This window comes from Cygnus olor, chromosome 4 (assembly GCF_009769625.2).
Source record: "Cygnus olor isolate bCygOlo1 chromosome 4, bCygOlo1.pri.v2, whole genome shotgun sequence".
In the NCBI taxonomy this organism is placed as follows: Eukaryota; Metazoa; Chordata; class Aves; order Anseriformes; family Anatidae; genus Cygnus; species Cygnus olor.
In genome coordinates, this window is record NC_049172.1 from 35,382,975 (window position 1) to 35,397,123 (window position 14,149).

At 39.8% G+C, this 14,149-nt stretch overlaps 1 protein-coding gene across 10 annotated transcripts in view; it reads left to right on the forward strand.

The window, feature by feature from the left end:
• The window catches only part of ZNF827 (zinc finger protein 827), a 129,386-nt gene that overhangs the window by 83,111 nt on the left and 32,126 nt on the right, over positions 1 to 14,149 (forward strand). For all 10 annotated transcript variants that reach the window (XM_040554568.1, XM_040554561.1, XM_040554563.1 and 7 more), the window contains 3 exons: positions 7,740 to 7,988; positions 8,685 to 8,742; positions 13,758 to 13,861. In XM_040554568.1, the coding sequence (XP_040410502.1) occupies positions 7,740 to 7,988; positions 8,685 to 8,742; positions 13,758 to 13,861 (411 nt within the window). The remainder of the gene's footprint in view (positions 1 to 7,739; positions 7,989 to 8,684; positions 8,743 to 13,757; positions 13,862 to 14,149) is intronic.

Sequence of the window (14,149 nt, forward strand, 5' to 3'; positions counted from 1 at the left end):
CAGTGCCCTAGGGAACGTCAGATGTTACTTGTTGTGTCTCTGTAGCAGAACCTTCAGGGCTCACCAACTGTTCCCTGCCTCTAAGGTTTTATTTAAGCTGTTTTAGGGCATGTTTATTTCTAGCAAATCAGAACAATTAGCATAACAAAATGCCCAATTCTCCATACTGAAAGCTTTTGAAGTCGGTACAAGTTGACCCACTAGTTACCCTTGTCTGCTTGATTGCAAAAACTAGTACGAGTCCAATTTATAAGACATATGGGAAAGACTTTCTTTTCTAAGTTGATTCATAAAGTTGATTTGTAAAGCTGATGTTCATTTCAGCAAATATGAACATCTCAGAATTCTGGTGATAGGCTGAGGTTTTAAATTAAATGATCAGAAGTATGAATGATTTAAAATGTTTCACTAGATTTCAGGAATGGAAAATAGCTGGACTGCTATTGTTATCAGTGAAAGCAGTATTTGCTATATGGCTTGTGGTTTTTTATTAATTCTGTGCACTTGCTTTTGACTTTCATCTCAAATAAGGTGAAAAACATACTGTGCTGCATTAGAAGAGCATGCTTAGCATGTGCCCTGTATTTAGAGCTGGATGAGGTCTTCATGAGAATACTGTACCGTTTTGGGGCTCCGTGGTTTTAAAGGGCTGCTGAGAGTTTGTAGAGGGTCTAGAGGAGGGCTGCTAACCTAATTAAGGGTCTAGGGCTTATGACCTGTGAGGAAGCATTGAGAAAACTGGGCCTATTTAGTCTGGCAAAGGAGAGACTAAAGGCAGATCTAATCACAGCCTGCAACTACTTGAAGTTGTCTTAGAAAAGCAGTGGAGTCAAACTCTTCTGCGTAATGGCAGATGGTAAAACGAGGTGCAACAGCTACCAGCTGCAGCTTGAATGGTTCAGCCTGGACATTAAGAAAAGTTTCCAGTGCAGCACTAGATCGAGTGTTTCCCAGGATGCTGTAGCTTTCCCTTGCTTGGAGGTTTTGAAAACGCTGCTAGATAAAGGTGCAGCAGAAGTGATCTGGTGCTGATGATTCGTGGAATAATTAAGTTCAGATAGGACCTCCATAATCCAAACCCTTTCTCAGGGCAGATCCAACAATACCAGGCTGCTCAGGGTCTTGTTAAGTTTTGAATGTGTCCAAGAATGATGAGCCCAAGCATCCCTGGGGAACGTGTGCCAGTATTTGACCAGTCAGGTGGTGAAAAATTTCTTCCATTTATGTGGAAAGAATTTCCCACATTCCTACTTGTGTCTGTTGACTGTCTCTTTGCGTTTCTGAGAGAAGTCTAACTCCAGCTTCCCTATAACTTCTCTTTATTCCTTAGAGTCACAGACAGTAATAAAATGACTCTGTAGTGTTGTTCTCTTAAGGCTGAACAGACCCAGTTCTCTTCACTCTTCTCCTCTTAGGTTTTGCAGCTGCTCCCCAACCATCTTGGTAGCCCTCCACTGAACATACTCAAGGATGTCAGTGTCCATTCTGTACTGGGGAGCCCCAAACTGGGCACAGTACTCCAAATGCAGTCTCATAAGTGCAGAATAGAGGGTAAGAATCACCTTCCTCTACCTAATGACTACAGGTTTGCTAATGCAGCCCAGAATACAGTTGGCCTTCATTGGCATAAGGGCACATTGCTGACTCATGTCCAACTTGTTCACCAGGTTCTTTTTGGCAAAAGAGCTCTCCATTTAGTGACTGTCCAGCCTGTGTTATCATGTGCTGTGCTATTCTAATTGCAGTTCTCAGTGTTTTCCTATTTTGAGCTTCCTGCGGTTCCTGTCAGCCCATTTCTCTTCCCTGTTGAGGTCCCTCTGAAGAGCAGTGCTGCCCTCCAGCATACCCACCACTCTCCCAGTTTGTGTTTGCCTATGAGCTTGCTAGAAGTGTGCTCCTGTGCATCATCCAAGCCGTTAATCAAGACATTGAGGAGAGTCAGGCCCACTATTCACTCTGCAGGACTCTGGCTGCCAGTTAGACTTTGTGTCATTGACCGCAACCCATTGAGCCCTGAGATCCAGCCATGTTTCCGTTTCCACCCATCTTGTAGTCCGCTTATCCAGTCCACACGTTACCGGTTTTCTGATACAGGTATTTATTAATGATGATGCTAAAGGCCTAGTCAAAGTTAAGGTAACAAAATCTGTTGTTCTCCCTTTGTCCTCACAGCCAGTCATTTCATCACAGGAGGCGACCAGGTTTATCAGGTGCGATTTGCCATTGGTAAATCAATGCTAGCTTTTCCCAGACACAGTCCTGTCTTTCACAGGTTTGGAAGTGGCTTCCCGGAGGATTTGTTCTATAATCTTTTAGGAGACTGTGGTTAGGCCGACCAACCTCTAGACAGAAATAAAAATACTGTTGTCAGGAACAGTACTTGGAGGAAATGACTAATGCTATTTGTCCACGTTTTTGAGTACAAAACAGTATTTGTATACAAATAAACCTAACTATTGCCTTTTGCATGGGGGAAATGTGATCTTACTAGGTCAGATGTAGTGCCAGGGGCTCGCTGGTTGTAGGTATCCTGCAGTCAGGTGCACTCAGCATTTTATCCCACAGGTCTGGTCCCATTTGTCCAAACCGGAGAACTTACTGAAATGCACTGCAGCTCCTCCCTGGTTATTGTGTTCCCAGGGGCACAGGGAAATGATGTATGTTGAAGCCTCTTCATGACGTGTGGTTTGTCAGTTTGTACACCAAGTGACCAGGATGGCTGGAAATACCCTGACAACATCTGCCTGGCAGTGCAGGTTTGGCAGCAGTCAGTGTCCTCCTCTGTCCCTCCTTAGTTCTAGACCTGCTTCTGCAACTGGGAGGCACACTGAATCTACGCAAAATGCTTAGGAGTTGGAAAGTATGCTTTTGCAAGTGTATCTTGAGTCGGGGTGTATTATTACTAGGTTTCATCATGCATATTGGTTTATGTCAGTGCAGCAAATGCACGCTTGCAAATGAACAGCAATGCTCATAACTTGAGCAGGTGCGTATTTTAAAGTTTGCCATTTCTGTTTCTTGTTTTGTAAGATAAGTACTATGTTAACACATCTTCTAAAGTACTCTGGAAGTCTAGAATTGAGAAGTGTCAAACAAGAGCCAATAGTTTTTGTTGTTGTTGTTGTTGTTGTTTTGTTTTCTTTTTACCGTTGTAGGATGTGTATTTGGTTTTAAGATAACTGGAACTGCAATTCCAGCAAAAAGTGAAATCTTTTCCTTGTATCTCTATTTGCAATGAGTGTATTTAAGTCTACTAGTTTGTTGTGCTTCTTTTTATCCTCCTTTTTAATGTAAAAATGTGTTGTTTTTGTCTTGACATTGCTAACTTCTTATTAATGCTTTCAGAACATGTATAAGGAACTCCAGTGTTTCTGTTGTCACTTACTTTACGTGCCATTTTTTGCATTGTTTTCCGTGAGCTGAGGATTTATGAATTAGAATCCCATCTATTTTAAGATGATGCTGAAGCAATGAAATCATATAGTTTGTGGTGGGTTGCTTTGGAAAGATGATTTTTCTGTTTGTCCCTGTTTCCGTTTTCATATGTCTGTTACAGGTGTTGGACTGTGGTAGTCCCAGCTTTCTGACTGAAGTAGCTTGAATGAGCTTTCTAAAACTTGGCAATCTCGGTCTGAGGCTACAGAGAGGCATTGTCTAAGGGTAAATTTCATAGCCACACATACCTGAGGTGACATTGTCACGCCTTCAGGGCTGAATGCCATACCCTGAGCTTTTAGGTAGCACAAGTATTGTTCTGTGCTTTCTTGTTTGGTTGTTTTGTTTTGTTTTATTTTAAACAAGTGCCACTATTTAGCAATTCCTTGCACTTGTGAATGCCAGAGAACTTGAAAGCTGTGGAAAAAATTACTTCCTCCTGGAACAGGACTATGAAATACTGCATTTTTGCATATCTGATGTGGAAAATTGTCTCACTTGATGTGAATAGGGTGAAGTTCATTGAGGGTTTTCTAAATCAGATCCTTAAACGTAGACTGCTCTGTAAAGAGCATCTCTGTGGCTTAATGATAGCACATCCATGTATACAATAATTTTCTCTAATTTTGTTAAGCTGCTTCTGTATGACAAAATTAACAGTAGGGAGAAAAAAAAAAGGTGTATTAGGTCATTTAGTTGATCATCTGCCAGAGAAGCGATGTTCACTGCTGTACTGTTGTTCTGACCTTCATCCAGGTTAGTTTTAAATGAATAGCAGACCATGTTTAAATGAATAGCAGACCAGATCACGGTCCAGATATTTTAAAGCTATTTGAATTGTTATCCCCTGATTTTTGTTAGGAATTAGATGTCTGTACTTTTATAAAAATCTGGGATGAAGGAAATGACTGTCATATACTAACTTTGTATTCTGATACATTGTCGTTTATTTAACCTAGTCCATCTACTCAAGGAGAAATGCAGAAGTGGGAAAAAAGCCAAAGCTATCATGATTTTAATTATTTGAACCTAGAGACCTTTCAGTGTACTTTAAAAGCTTCAGCTACACCATGACCACGTGAGATACCTATGTAAGGAAATAAGGGCTGTCTCCTTACAGCACAAACGAACAGAAGGGAAAATAATCTTCAAGAAGTTACAGTTCGACAGTCTGTACTGTGAGATGTGCGTGGCCATAACCTTTATTCTGGTCCTTTCTTCAGCAAAAGATCTAGCACATGTGGGTTCTCTGCCTGCAGCTTGTGGTGTGGTTGTTGCTCATGGGACAGGCTGTATTTCCCTTTGGTTAGCTTTGTAAAATTATCATTATCACCCTCCCTGTCATCTGCATGTGCTTGCTTTTGGGAATTGGACTATGACAGGACTCACATGTGGTAGGGACGTTCTGCAAGGTCAAAAGGGTGCAGCTGGGATGATAAAGGTCAAAGGAAATTATCAAATATGTGAATTTAGTTAGGGCAATTTGAATGTTGGCTGATTGTGAAGGAGAGAAGGTCATTGGTATTGCTCAACTCTTGCCTTAGTTGGGGTTGTATCAGTCTGTCTGATTGAAAAGCATTTGCAGGACAGGGAATTAAACTGTGTGGGGCAAGAACAGAAATAGAAAGAATATTTTAAAAGCAGAAAGAGCAGCAAAGGTCAGCTTGACTCTGAACCTAAATTTGGCAGCTGGGTACAGAGCTCAGTCTGTCAGACATCTGAAGAACTCATTTGTTTGTGGAGTTACCTGAGCTTTTGATTGACGGTGTTACCTGATGCGTTCCTTTGCCATTCTGTGTTCAGTTTCAATGCACAGCATACTATTTTTGCACTTTTCAACACAGATACAATGTTCTGTGGCTTTATAATAAGAGGCTAATGGAAGCTTGGGAAAAAAAGGAAAAAAGAAAAAAGTCTGTTTAACAGGGGGGAAAAAGGCATTATATAATAATATTTCTAACTCATCTTCAGTTGAAAATTTCCAGAGTCTGAAGTGTATCTGGTGGATCATAGATGGTAAAGATTTTTATCAATGTTTATATGTTTCTTGTAAAGGTCAAGAAATGTCATAAGAAAAGACTGAAAGCACTTCATGTAAATCATTCCTGGAGCATATCCAAGTAGCTTTTATCTCCTGGCTTCGATTTTTCTTATTTTAAGAGCTGCAAGCAGCAAAGCCACTTTTTCTCCACTTAAGGACAACAGGAATGTGGGGAGAGGGAGAAGCCAGGGGAATGAAAAAGGACTCAGTGGAAAACATCAGTTCAATTTTATGGAGAAGGTGTATACCTGCATGCTGAAGGGATTCTGATCATCTTGGCTGGAGGCTACAAGATGGCACCAATCAGTTGACTAGCTTGAGGGCATTATCAGAGATGACCAAACCATGTTTTGGTGCCTCCACGTGTCATCGTAATGTTGGGTAAATAGAAACATTCATACTTAGAGTAAAATCTGTGATGCTGACATATTAATATGTGAGTTAGAGAAGAGGGAAAAGGCAGAGAGAAGCAACAGATTAATTTCTCAAGTGAAGCTAGTGTGTTTTTTTTCCCCACTTTTTTCTCTGACACAAATTTAATAGAAAATATTGTTTGTATTTGTTAGGTTTTTTTCTTACAAACTGGTGTCCGTTTATTTATTTTTAGTATCAAATCCTTATGAGTAGTAAAATTAGACATCTGAAAAGGAACCTTCCAAGTGGTGAAACTCGTAGTACAGAGTGCCTTCATCAGTGACCTGATGGTGTGGGGATGGCCAGATTGTCCGCACCAGTTAACGTGCTGGCCTGTGGTCATAGATTTGATCACGTCCCCCTAGTCTGGACAAGGGCCAGGTTGCTCTCTCAGGTCTTAATCCACTCAACATTTAAGCTCTGTGCTTCTCTGGCAGTGTGTCCCTACCCATGACCTCTTTCCCTGGGTGCTAGATTTGCCTTCTCTGTCCTTTGGCTCATGAAGTCTGAGCAATTCAAACTTGTGCTTTCTCTTGACTACAGCTGTGGAGGATACCTAGGCTACATTTTAGGGCATGTGCTGTTCATAAGTAAAAAGAAGCAGATTTTCCATAAGCTTTTGAGTATCTTGGTTAGTAGCAGAAGTACATATACAGGTTTAGGCAAAAATAATAAATCCCTTGTACATTTTTTTGAACAGAATCATACAATTTTGGTGGAATGGTTTCTCACCTGGATGACCCTTCTGCTATACAACTGTGTTCGTGCATTTATTTATTTCCTTGTCTTTATTTATTTTGTCCCAGGTATATTGCCTGTCTTCTCAGGCTGCCTGTTTCCCAAGTGTCTGATCAGCACCCAGACAGCAGAGGCAACACCTGGCTGGGGAGTTCTGCCATGATATCCATGTCCTTTCAGGAATACTCTGAAAGAAGTTCATTAGAAAAAAATCATTATTTGTCTCTGAAACTAAACTGAGAGTAAATTACACAGGTCTTCAACTTCTCTTTTCACAGCAGAAAGTCTGAATCAAGAAGGCTGTATAAGTATTTGGGGCTGTAGTAGGCAAGTTACATTGGAGCTTTATTTTTGAGATTTCGGAGCTTTCTTCTGAAGAAAAAATAATCACCTTGCAACCAAATCAGAGCATTCAGCAGCACCTGGGGAATATCAAGTATAGATTGTGAACTACAAATTGGCTTCTAGACTATGGTTTTGTTCATTAGACTTAGCACACTGGAGAAGAACAAGGCAGAGAGGGAAGGATATGGACATATGGAAGCTAGTGATTAAGGTTATTGGGTGTTGTAATATATGAGGGAATATCAGTGATTGCTAGAAAAACACACTTTAGAAAAGCGCGGGCCCCACAATACTCCTGTCATCAAGAGAGCAGAAGAGGAGCAGATCAGGTTTCTTCTTCTATCCCCATACCGATATTTCTAACTGTCTGTGCTGGTACTTCTGCTGATAAAGAGTAATGGAGAGTTTGGAAGACAGCTTCAGTGCCTGCCTTTGAAGAGCTGGTTTGTTGTTGTAACTTCAGCTAATAAAGAGAAGCAAAGCTTCACTAACTGGGATATGATCACTCAGTGTTCATAGAAAGTGATGTAATTCTTGTATTTACAACTATGTACTATTTTCTGTACTCTAGTTTAAAAATATTTTTGAGAAATTTCTTCTATTTACAAACCCTAGAAGAATATTATAGCAGTCAGCTGCTCGCTTCCCTTACCATTTTGCAGTGATGTGGTGTACAAATTATAAGTTTGTAATTGTGATTCCTGCTTTGAGTGCTCTGAAAAATTGTAACCTAATTATTTTTTTTTCTTTTAATACATATTTGCAGCTGAGAGTTACAAGGAAACCCAGATGGTAAAAATAAAAGAAGAACCAATGGAAGTTGACATTCACGATTCACAGGCTTCAGTGTCACCCAGCCAACCTAGCCAAAATGTTGGCTACAGCACTTTATTAGGGCGAGACATTAGTGAACACATACAGAAGGCACCAGAAGGTCGTGTGCTCCCAGAAAGAAATCTATTCAGCCAAGATATATCAGTGAAGATGGCATCTGAGCTGCTCTTCCAGTTATCAGGTAAAAGCAGTGGAAATAGTTGATGGAATTTAAAGAACAAAAAGAGACTGTGTATAACCATCAAGGTGTTATGAATGTGTGAGATTACTAAAAACTGGAACATGATAGGAATTAGAGCCCTTCTACCCTCACATTTGAAATGCAGAAGTCTTGCCAAATGTTCCCCATAGTTAACATATGCTTTAGAGCACTGTGACAGTCAGGTCAGGTTCATAATATTTGAACTGAATTGGAAAAGCCAGAGTTCAACTCCTGTATTTTTGAAAGCTAATTAAATAATTAGTGACAACTGGTTGATCAGGGCTTGGGAGTATAGCGAAACCTATAGATGGTAGTTCCCAGCATAAATGGGCAGCGGCTGCAGCACAGTGTTCCTGGGAATGTTCTGTCCATTTCATAATGAAGGTGAACCTCAGCTACTACATAAATGCAATGATTTTAGCACTGTTTAATGAATGCTTGTAGTGCACACTGTACGTGGAGCACTAGCACTGAAATACGAAGGTAAGAAAAATTGGTGTGAGTTTTTTAAAAAGTGCCTATTCTCTAATCATGTTGTAATCAATTGCCCTAAGTTACTCTGGATAACGCTGTTATCAGAAAGCATTAAAATAGTGCTACTGGATAGAACTTGATAGGGAAAATATGATACATGCTAATCACAAAATAATAATAATAATGTATGTTCCTCTGCAGAAAAGGTGAGCAAAGAGCACAATCACAATAAAGATAACGCCATCAGAACTACAGCCAGGTAAGTGCAGTCCATTGTTATCTATAAAGCTGTAGTGCAAATGGCATTGCATAATTCTGCCTTGGGTATGCAGATGTGTCTCTCTCTTGCAAATGTGACCTGATACTACAAGTGTAAGATATTTTCATGCAGCAATGTAACATATATCTGAAAAATTACACCTATAGGTCTGATTTCTAGTGTCCATGATACAAAAAAAGGCCTTTGGGTGAAAATGACTGTTCTCCTCTGATCAAGTATTCACACATGGTTTTAAGAATTGTATTTTTCTGTTTTTTTCTACAAAAACTGAAACTTAAAAGAAACTGCATGCTACATGCAGTGCTTGAGGGAAGAACAGGGTGGCAACTGGATTTTAAGACATGGACCAATGTAAGATGAAGTGTTGTGATTCAGTCTTCTGTCAAGCCTGAATTTCTTGAACAAAATTTCAGTTTGGTATTTCTACCCTCTCAATGCCTCCTAGAGATGAATTTTTAAAAAAAGTCAAACTCTAAGAGACAATGCTAATGTCTAATTTGTTCAAGATTACAGTCACATTAACACACTAAGTGAAATTATGCAAGAATTAAAAATATGATTCAATGATAGCATGTGCTGTTAAAGAAATACGTACTTTCACAGAACCACGGAATCATCTAGGTCAGAAGAGACCTCCAAGATCACCGACCCCAACCTCTGACCTAACACTAACAAGTCCTCCACTAAACCATATCACTAAGCTCTACATCTAAACGTCTTTTAAAGACCTCCAGGGATGGTGACTCAACCACTTCCCTGGGCAGCCCATTCCAATGCCTAACAACCCTTTCAGTAAAGAAGTTCTTCCTAATATCCAACCTAAACCTCCCCTGGCACAACTTTAGCCCATTCCCCCTCGTCCTGTCACCAGGCACGTGGGAGAATAGACCAACCCCTACCTCGCTACAGCCTCCTTTAAGGTACCTGTAGAGTGCGATAAGGTTGCCCCTGAGCCTCCTCTTTTCCAGGCTAAACAACCCCAGCTCCCTCAGCCGCTCCTCATAATACTTGTTCTCCAGACCCCTCACCAGCTTCGTTGCCCTTCTCTGGTATTTTGGCTAGGAACAAACCCACAGGTTGTTTAAATATGTTAGCCGCAAAGTGAGGTGTCCCTAGGGGAAAATTCAAACTTATTATGTAATAAGTGGCAGCTAAAATTGGTGAAAACTTAGTAGCCCATGGTGAGGAGTGGGCAGGAATTGGCTTCCAAATCTGAAACTTAAATCTCTGATACCTTCTTCAGCTCTCACCTGGGGCAAGGATACGTTAATTTCCTACCTGAAAGCTCTCTAGTCAGTGCAGATGGGTTGGAGAAAACATGCTGGAGAGTCCCTTCAAAAATAGGATAAGACCTTCTGTGCCTCTGCAGCCCCTTCTGCAGAAGTTCTCAGGGTGTACAGCGCCTGCTAACTAAAACAACTTTGTCTAGACAGAATTTGAAAAGCATTTCGCTTACAGAAGAAAAGATCTCTGAAATATGTTGATCTTAAATTCCTAGACCCATCCCATTCTTTCATGGTAACTGTAATAAATTTGTTTTTAATAAACTGAACAACTCAGTAAATGCCCGTTAGGGACTTTTTGATGTTACGAGTTGAAAGAGAATTAAATTGAGCTTTTAACTTTTGGTTATTGTGAATGCTTTCCATATTTGCTAGTTTGGGAATTTATGGGTTATGGAGACTGCACAGCCTTCCCATTACTTCTTAAAAAAACATAGGCCTGAGAGATACATATAAAGATGAATGCACATATTGTCCAACTTCTCATTAACCATCTAGTGTGTATGGCGGAGAGGGAGTGATAAATAGTTGGTAAAAAATAGATTTCAGTGTCTCATGATACCAGAAGGACTGGTGTGAGAATCCAGAGCTACTTTTGGATCTATCAAGGATAGTTCAAACTGGAAAGGTTAAGGACAGTTCAAACATAACCTCCCCTTCTGGCTGCCACCTTGTAAGAGGGTAACGCAGTTGGCTGTTGTCAAACTCGCACTGAATTTTACTGAGAAGTCCTGATAATGGCTGCTACCCATCAGGGTATGAAAAGCTGCATGCCTGATTCAATTCTTCTGGGTGCTTTTCTTGTCTTACCTATCTATCACCAGAAGAAGACATGAATGAGAGGAGCTTCTTAAGGGGAAGTGAATAAGTCTACTAAATCCTGCAAGTTCAAACAGATTGACTCAAAAGACCTTCCCAAAAAAAGAATCAAAACACCCCAAACCAAAGAAACAGCTGGAAGCCTTTACTGGTAAGGGTATGACACCTTCTCAAAAATAGAATGTGATGGAGCAGGCAGTGGAGGATAGAGGCATGAAGGCTGCATTAAGAAAACGTGTAGTGTTGCAGTTTGGCTCACCAACCTACATCTGGAGTCATGACGAGAAGGCATTGGAATCACAATTGTTGTGTGAAGTTTGCTGACAGCTGCAGAAAGTCAAGGCAAGGTCATTGTTGTCCACCTGTGAGTAACTGGGGAGTGGAGAGATTAAGCTGTGTCATTGGTAAGAGTCTTAAATCAGCAAAGCCCAGCAAGATGGGGTACGCAAGCACTTTTTGCTGTCTTATTCCATGTTAACATTTCTAACCGTCCCTTATCTGTTGCTGTTCCTTCTGTGAGTATTCTTGGACTTTGTGAGCATATACTTCCATATGACTTTGCTCAAGCAGATGAAACTGGCAAGGATTCCTCACAGCTCAATGGCTGAGTGAGGTGGTAGAGCCTGCCATCTGTGATCTGAAGACAGAAAGTGGAGAAGCAAATGATCTGGAAGTGAATACACCAGCATGAGATGCCAAGATAAGTTTCTTTCTTCTAGAGATCTGTGTGGACAGAAAACTGAAGAAGTGCAGCCAGAAAAAAAAACAATCTTAAAGCCTAACCTTCATCACAAGGGACTTTAGTTTGCACCGTGATTGAGAACAATATATGTAGTTTCTTACTATGAAGCAGGAGCTCTCCCTCCTTATTTTGCATTGGGGATTGGAAGGCATATCCACTGAAATATAAACAGTAATAGGGCTGACACTGAAGAGTCTCAGCTGCCATTCTAGAGAAAGGCAAAAAAGGCAAGGATGATTTTCTAATTCCCTGAAGGCTGATGGTGGAGAGGGGAGATCCTTACGACACCAACACAATGCAGTCTTCAACAGCAACCAGCACATAATACATGTCATAGCCTGAAATAGATGAGATCTGCATCATTTTGCTCAGAACCAGCAATAAGCAGCGTGCTAGTGATTGAATCTAAGACACAAGCAGGCAGGTCAACATGGAAACCTGAGTGGATTACAAGATTTTGAAGACTTACAAGAGTAATAAAACTTTTTTATTGGTGTTTTTCTTTCAAATCATTATTAACCCAGTGAAAGGGATGTTGCAATAAATGATGCCATATTTTTATACAGCGTCAGTCTGTTTTATATTATTTCACCCCAGAGTGGGAGTGTGAGCCTTGGAAAAGTTAACTTTTGCACGTGTGGGCTGGAGCTGTTCATTTTATCCTGCTTAATCAGCTATCTGCATACCCTGAACTGTTCAAGGTTTGGAGCAGCTTCATGCCTTACCTCCAGCACAACCTGTTTGACTCTGCTTATGGTTATGTTCAGACTTCTGTAGAAATACCAAAATATCCCATTAACTGTCACATACAGAACAGCACAAAATAATAGTTAAAAAAAATAAAACAAAACCTTTGAGAAATGAAATAACATGATTGTTGAAGGTGTTACTTGATCACATTAACTAATTATCAACGAGTTTCCCAAAGGTTGAAGAGATCTGAGTGAGAATACAAGTGTGACTCAGTGGAGAACACAATGTTCGCTCTCTGCAGAAAGACCATATGTTGGAAAAGCTCTGCAGGTGCCATTGTATAGATGGACGCCTTGTATATCTGGACTGGTAGGGTTAATATGGGTGGTCCTGCTGCCACATACTCTCTGGTTCCAGACTACCTGCTGTGCAGTGCTCCTCAAGAACTCGTACTACATTCCTTATCCTGAAAAGGTTCCTGGATTTTATTGCTCAATAAGAATAAAATGCAGAAATAAGCTGGCTTCCTGTCTTACACCTTTAAAACACCTCTAATACAGCAGCCTGTTAAGAAATCTCAATACTGTAAAGATCAGATTTAAATGTAATTCCCATTTTGCTTAGAAGAAGTTCATATTTTGTATGCAGATGGAATACACTACATTAGAAAACAGCTTTCCAAGAGGGATTATCCTTTTCCATTTTTAATTTATAATGTAATGCTTACTAATGTCTGTCTGTACTGTGAACAAGGGATCCTTGTTTCTGTTATGATCTTTAATTGAGCAGAAAAAAAAATACTTTCACAGAAATGCCCATTAACTATTGAAATTAACGTTTTACTGTGTGTTAATTAAAACCAAAGCATGTTATACTTTTCAGAATCAAGTGGCTGGTGATTTATGCTTTATTTGGGAAGTCACCATTCAGCTTGTGTGAATTATTCCCTGCTTTAAAAATCAAACTGGTGGAGTTAATTTCATGCATGGGATGTTGTGTCAAAAGAGAACTGTTCAGCATAATTTTAACCTAAAATTTGAAAAGTTTTGTTTTGAACATAATTAATATATTCATCAGACTATTAAATACTCCAAAATATGTAATATAGTATTTTGCACTTTTCCTGATTGCCCTCTCCAGATATGACAGTAGAATACAAATTTTTGAAGCATTAATTTTCATGATCTACGCTGTGATGTGATTCAGCAAATGTGATATGTTGAAATACTGTAATTAAAAACATTTTGGGAGGACTTCAGTTTTCACTCAGATGCAGTTTTCCCGAAGCATGCTCCTTCTCCACACCTTACCTCACAGTCTGCATATCTTTCAGCGTGAATTCTGTAAATTAAATGGGGCTTTTAATATAATGTTAAGGTCAAAAATCATGCTTGCTTTTTTTTTGTTGTTGTTAACTGCTGTTTTGTTTACAAAAAGACATCTTATTTTCCCCATAGCCCTTTCTTTTCCGAAGACACATTTAGACAATCACCGTTCACTTCCAACACAAAAGATCTCCTGCCTAATGAAACAGCTCTTCATGGAAGGACATCTGCACCAGGTCAGATACCTTTTTTTCTTTCATTAATTCCAGTCAATATAGTTTTTTTATTGTTATTATTATTATTTTCTTACTGTAAACAACAACAACACCTGACCAGTGCTCCTAAAATGTAGTTTGCTTTGTCAAAAGGTAACTGTCTTTCCATCACAGTAAGTGCTTATTGGGAGGAAAAAAAATGATTTATCTATATTACTACTCTTTAAACTACTATTGTGAATTGTATAAGGAAACAAAGACTCTATAACAGATTAAACAGCAGTATTAACAGGTGGGTTTTTTTGGTGT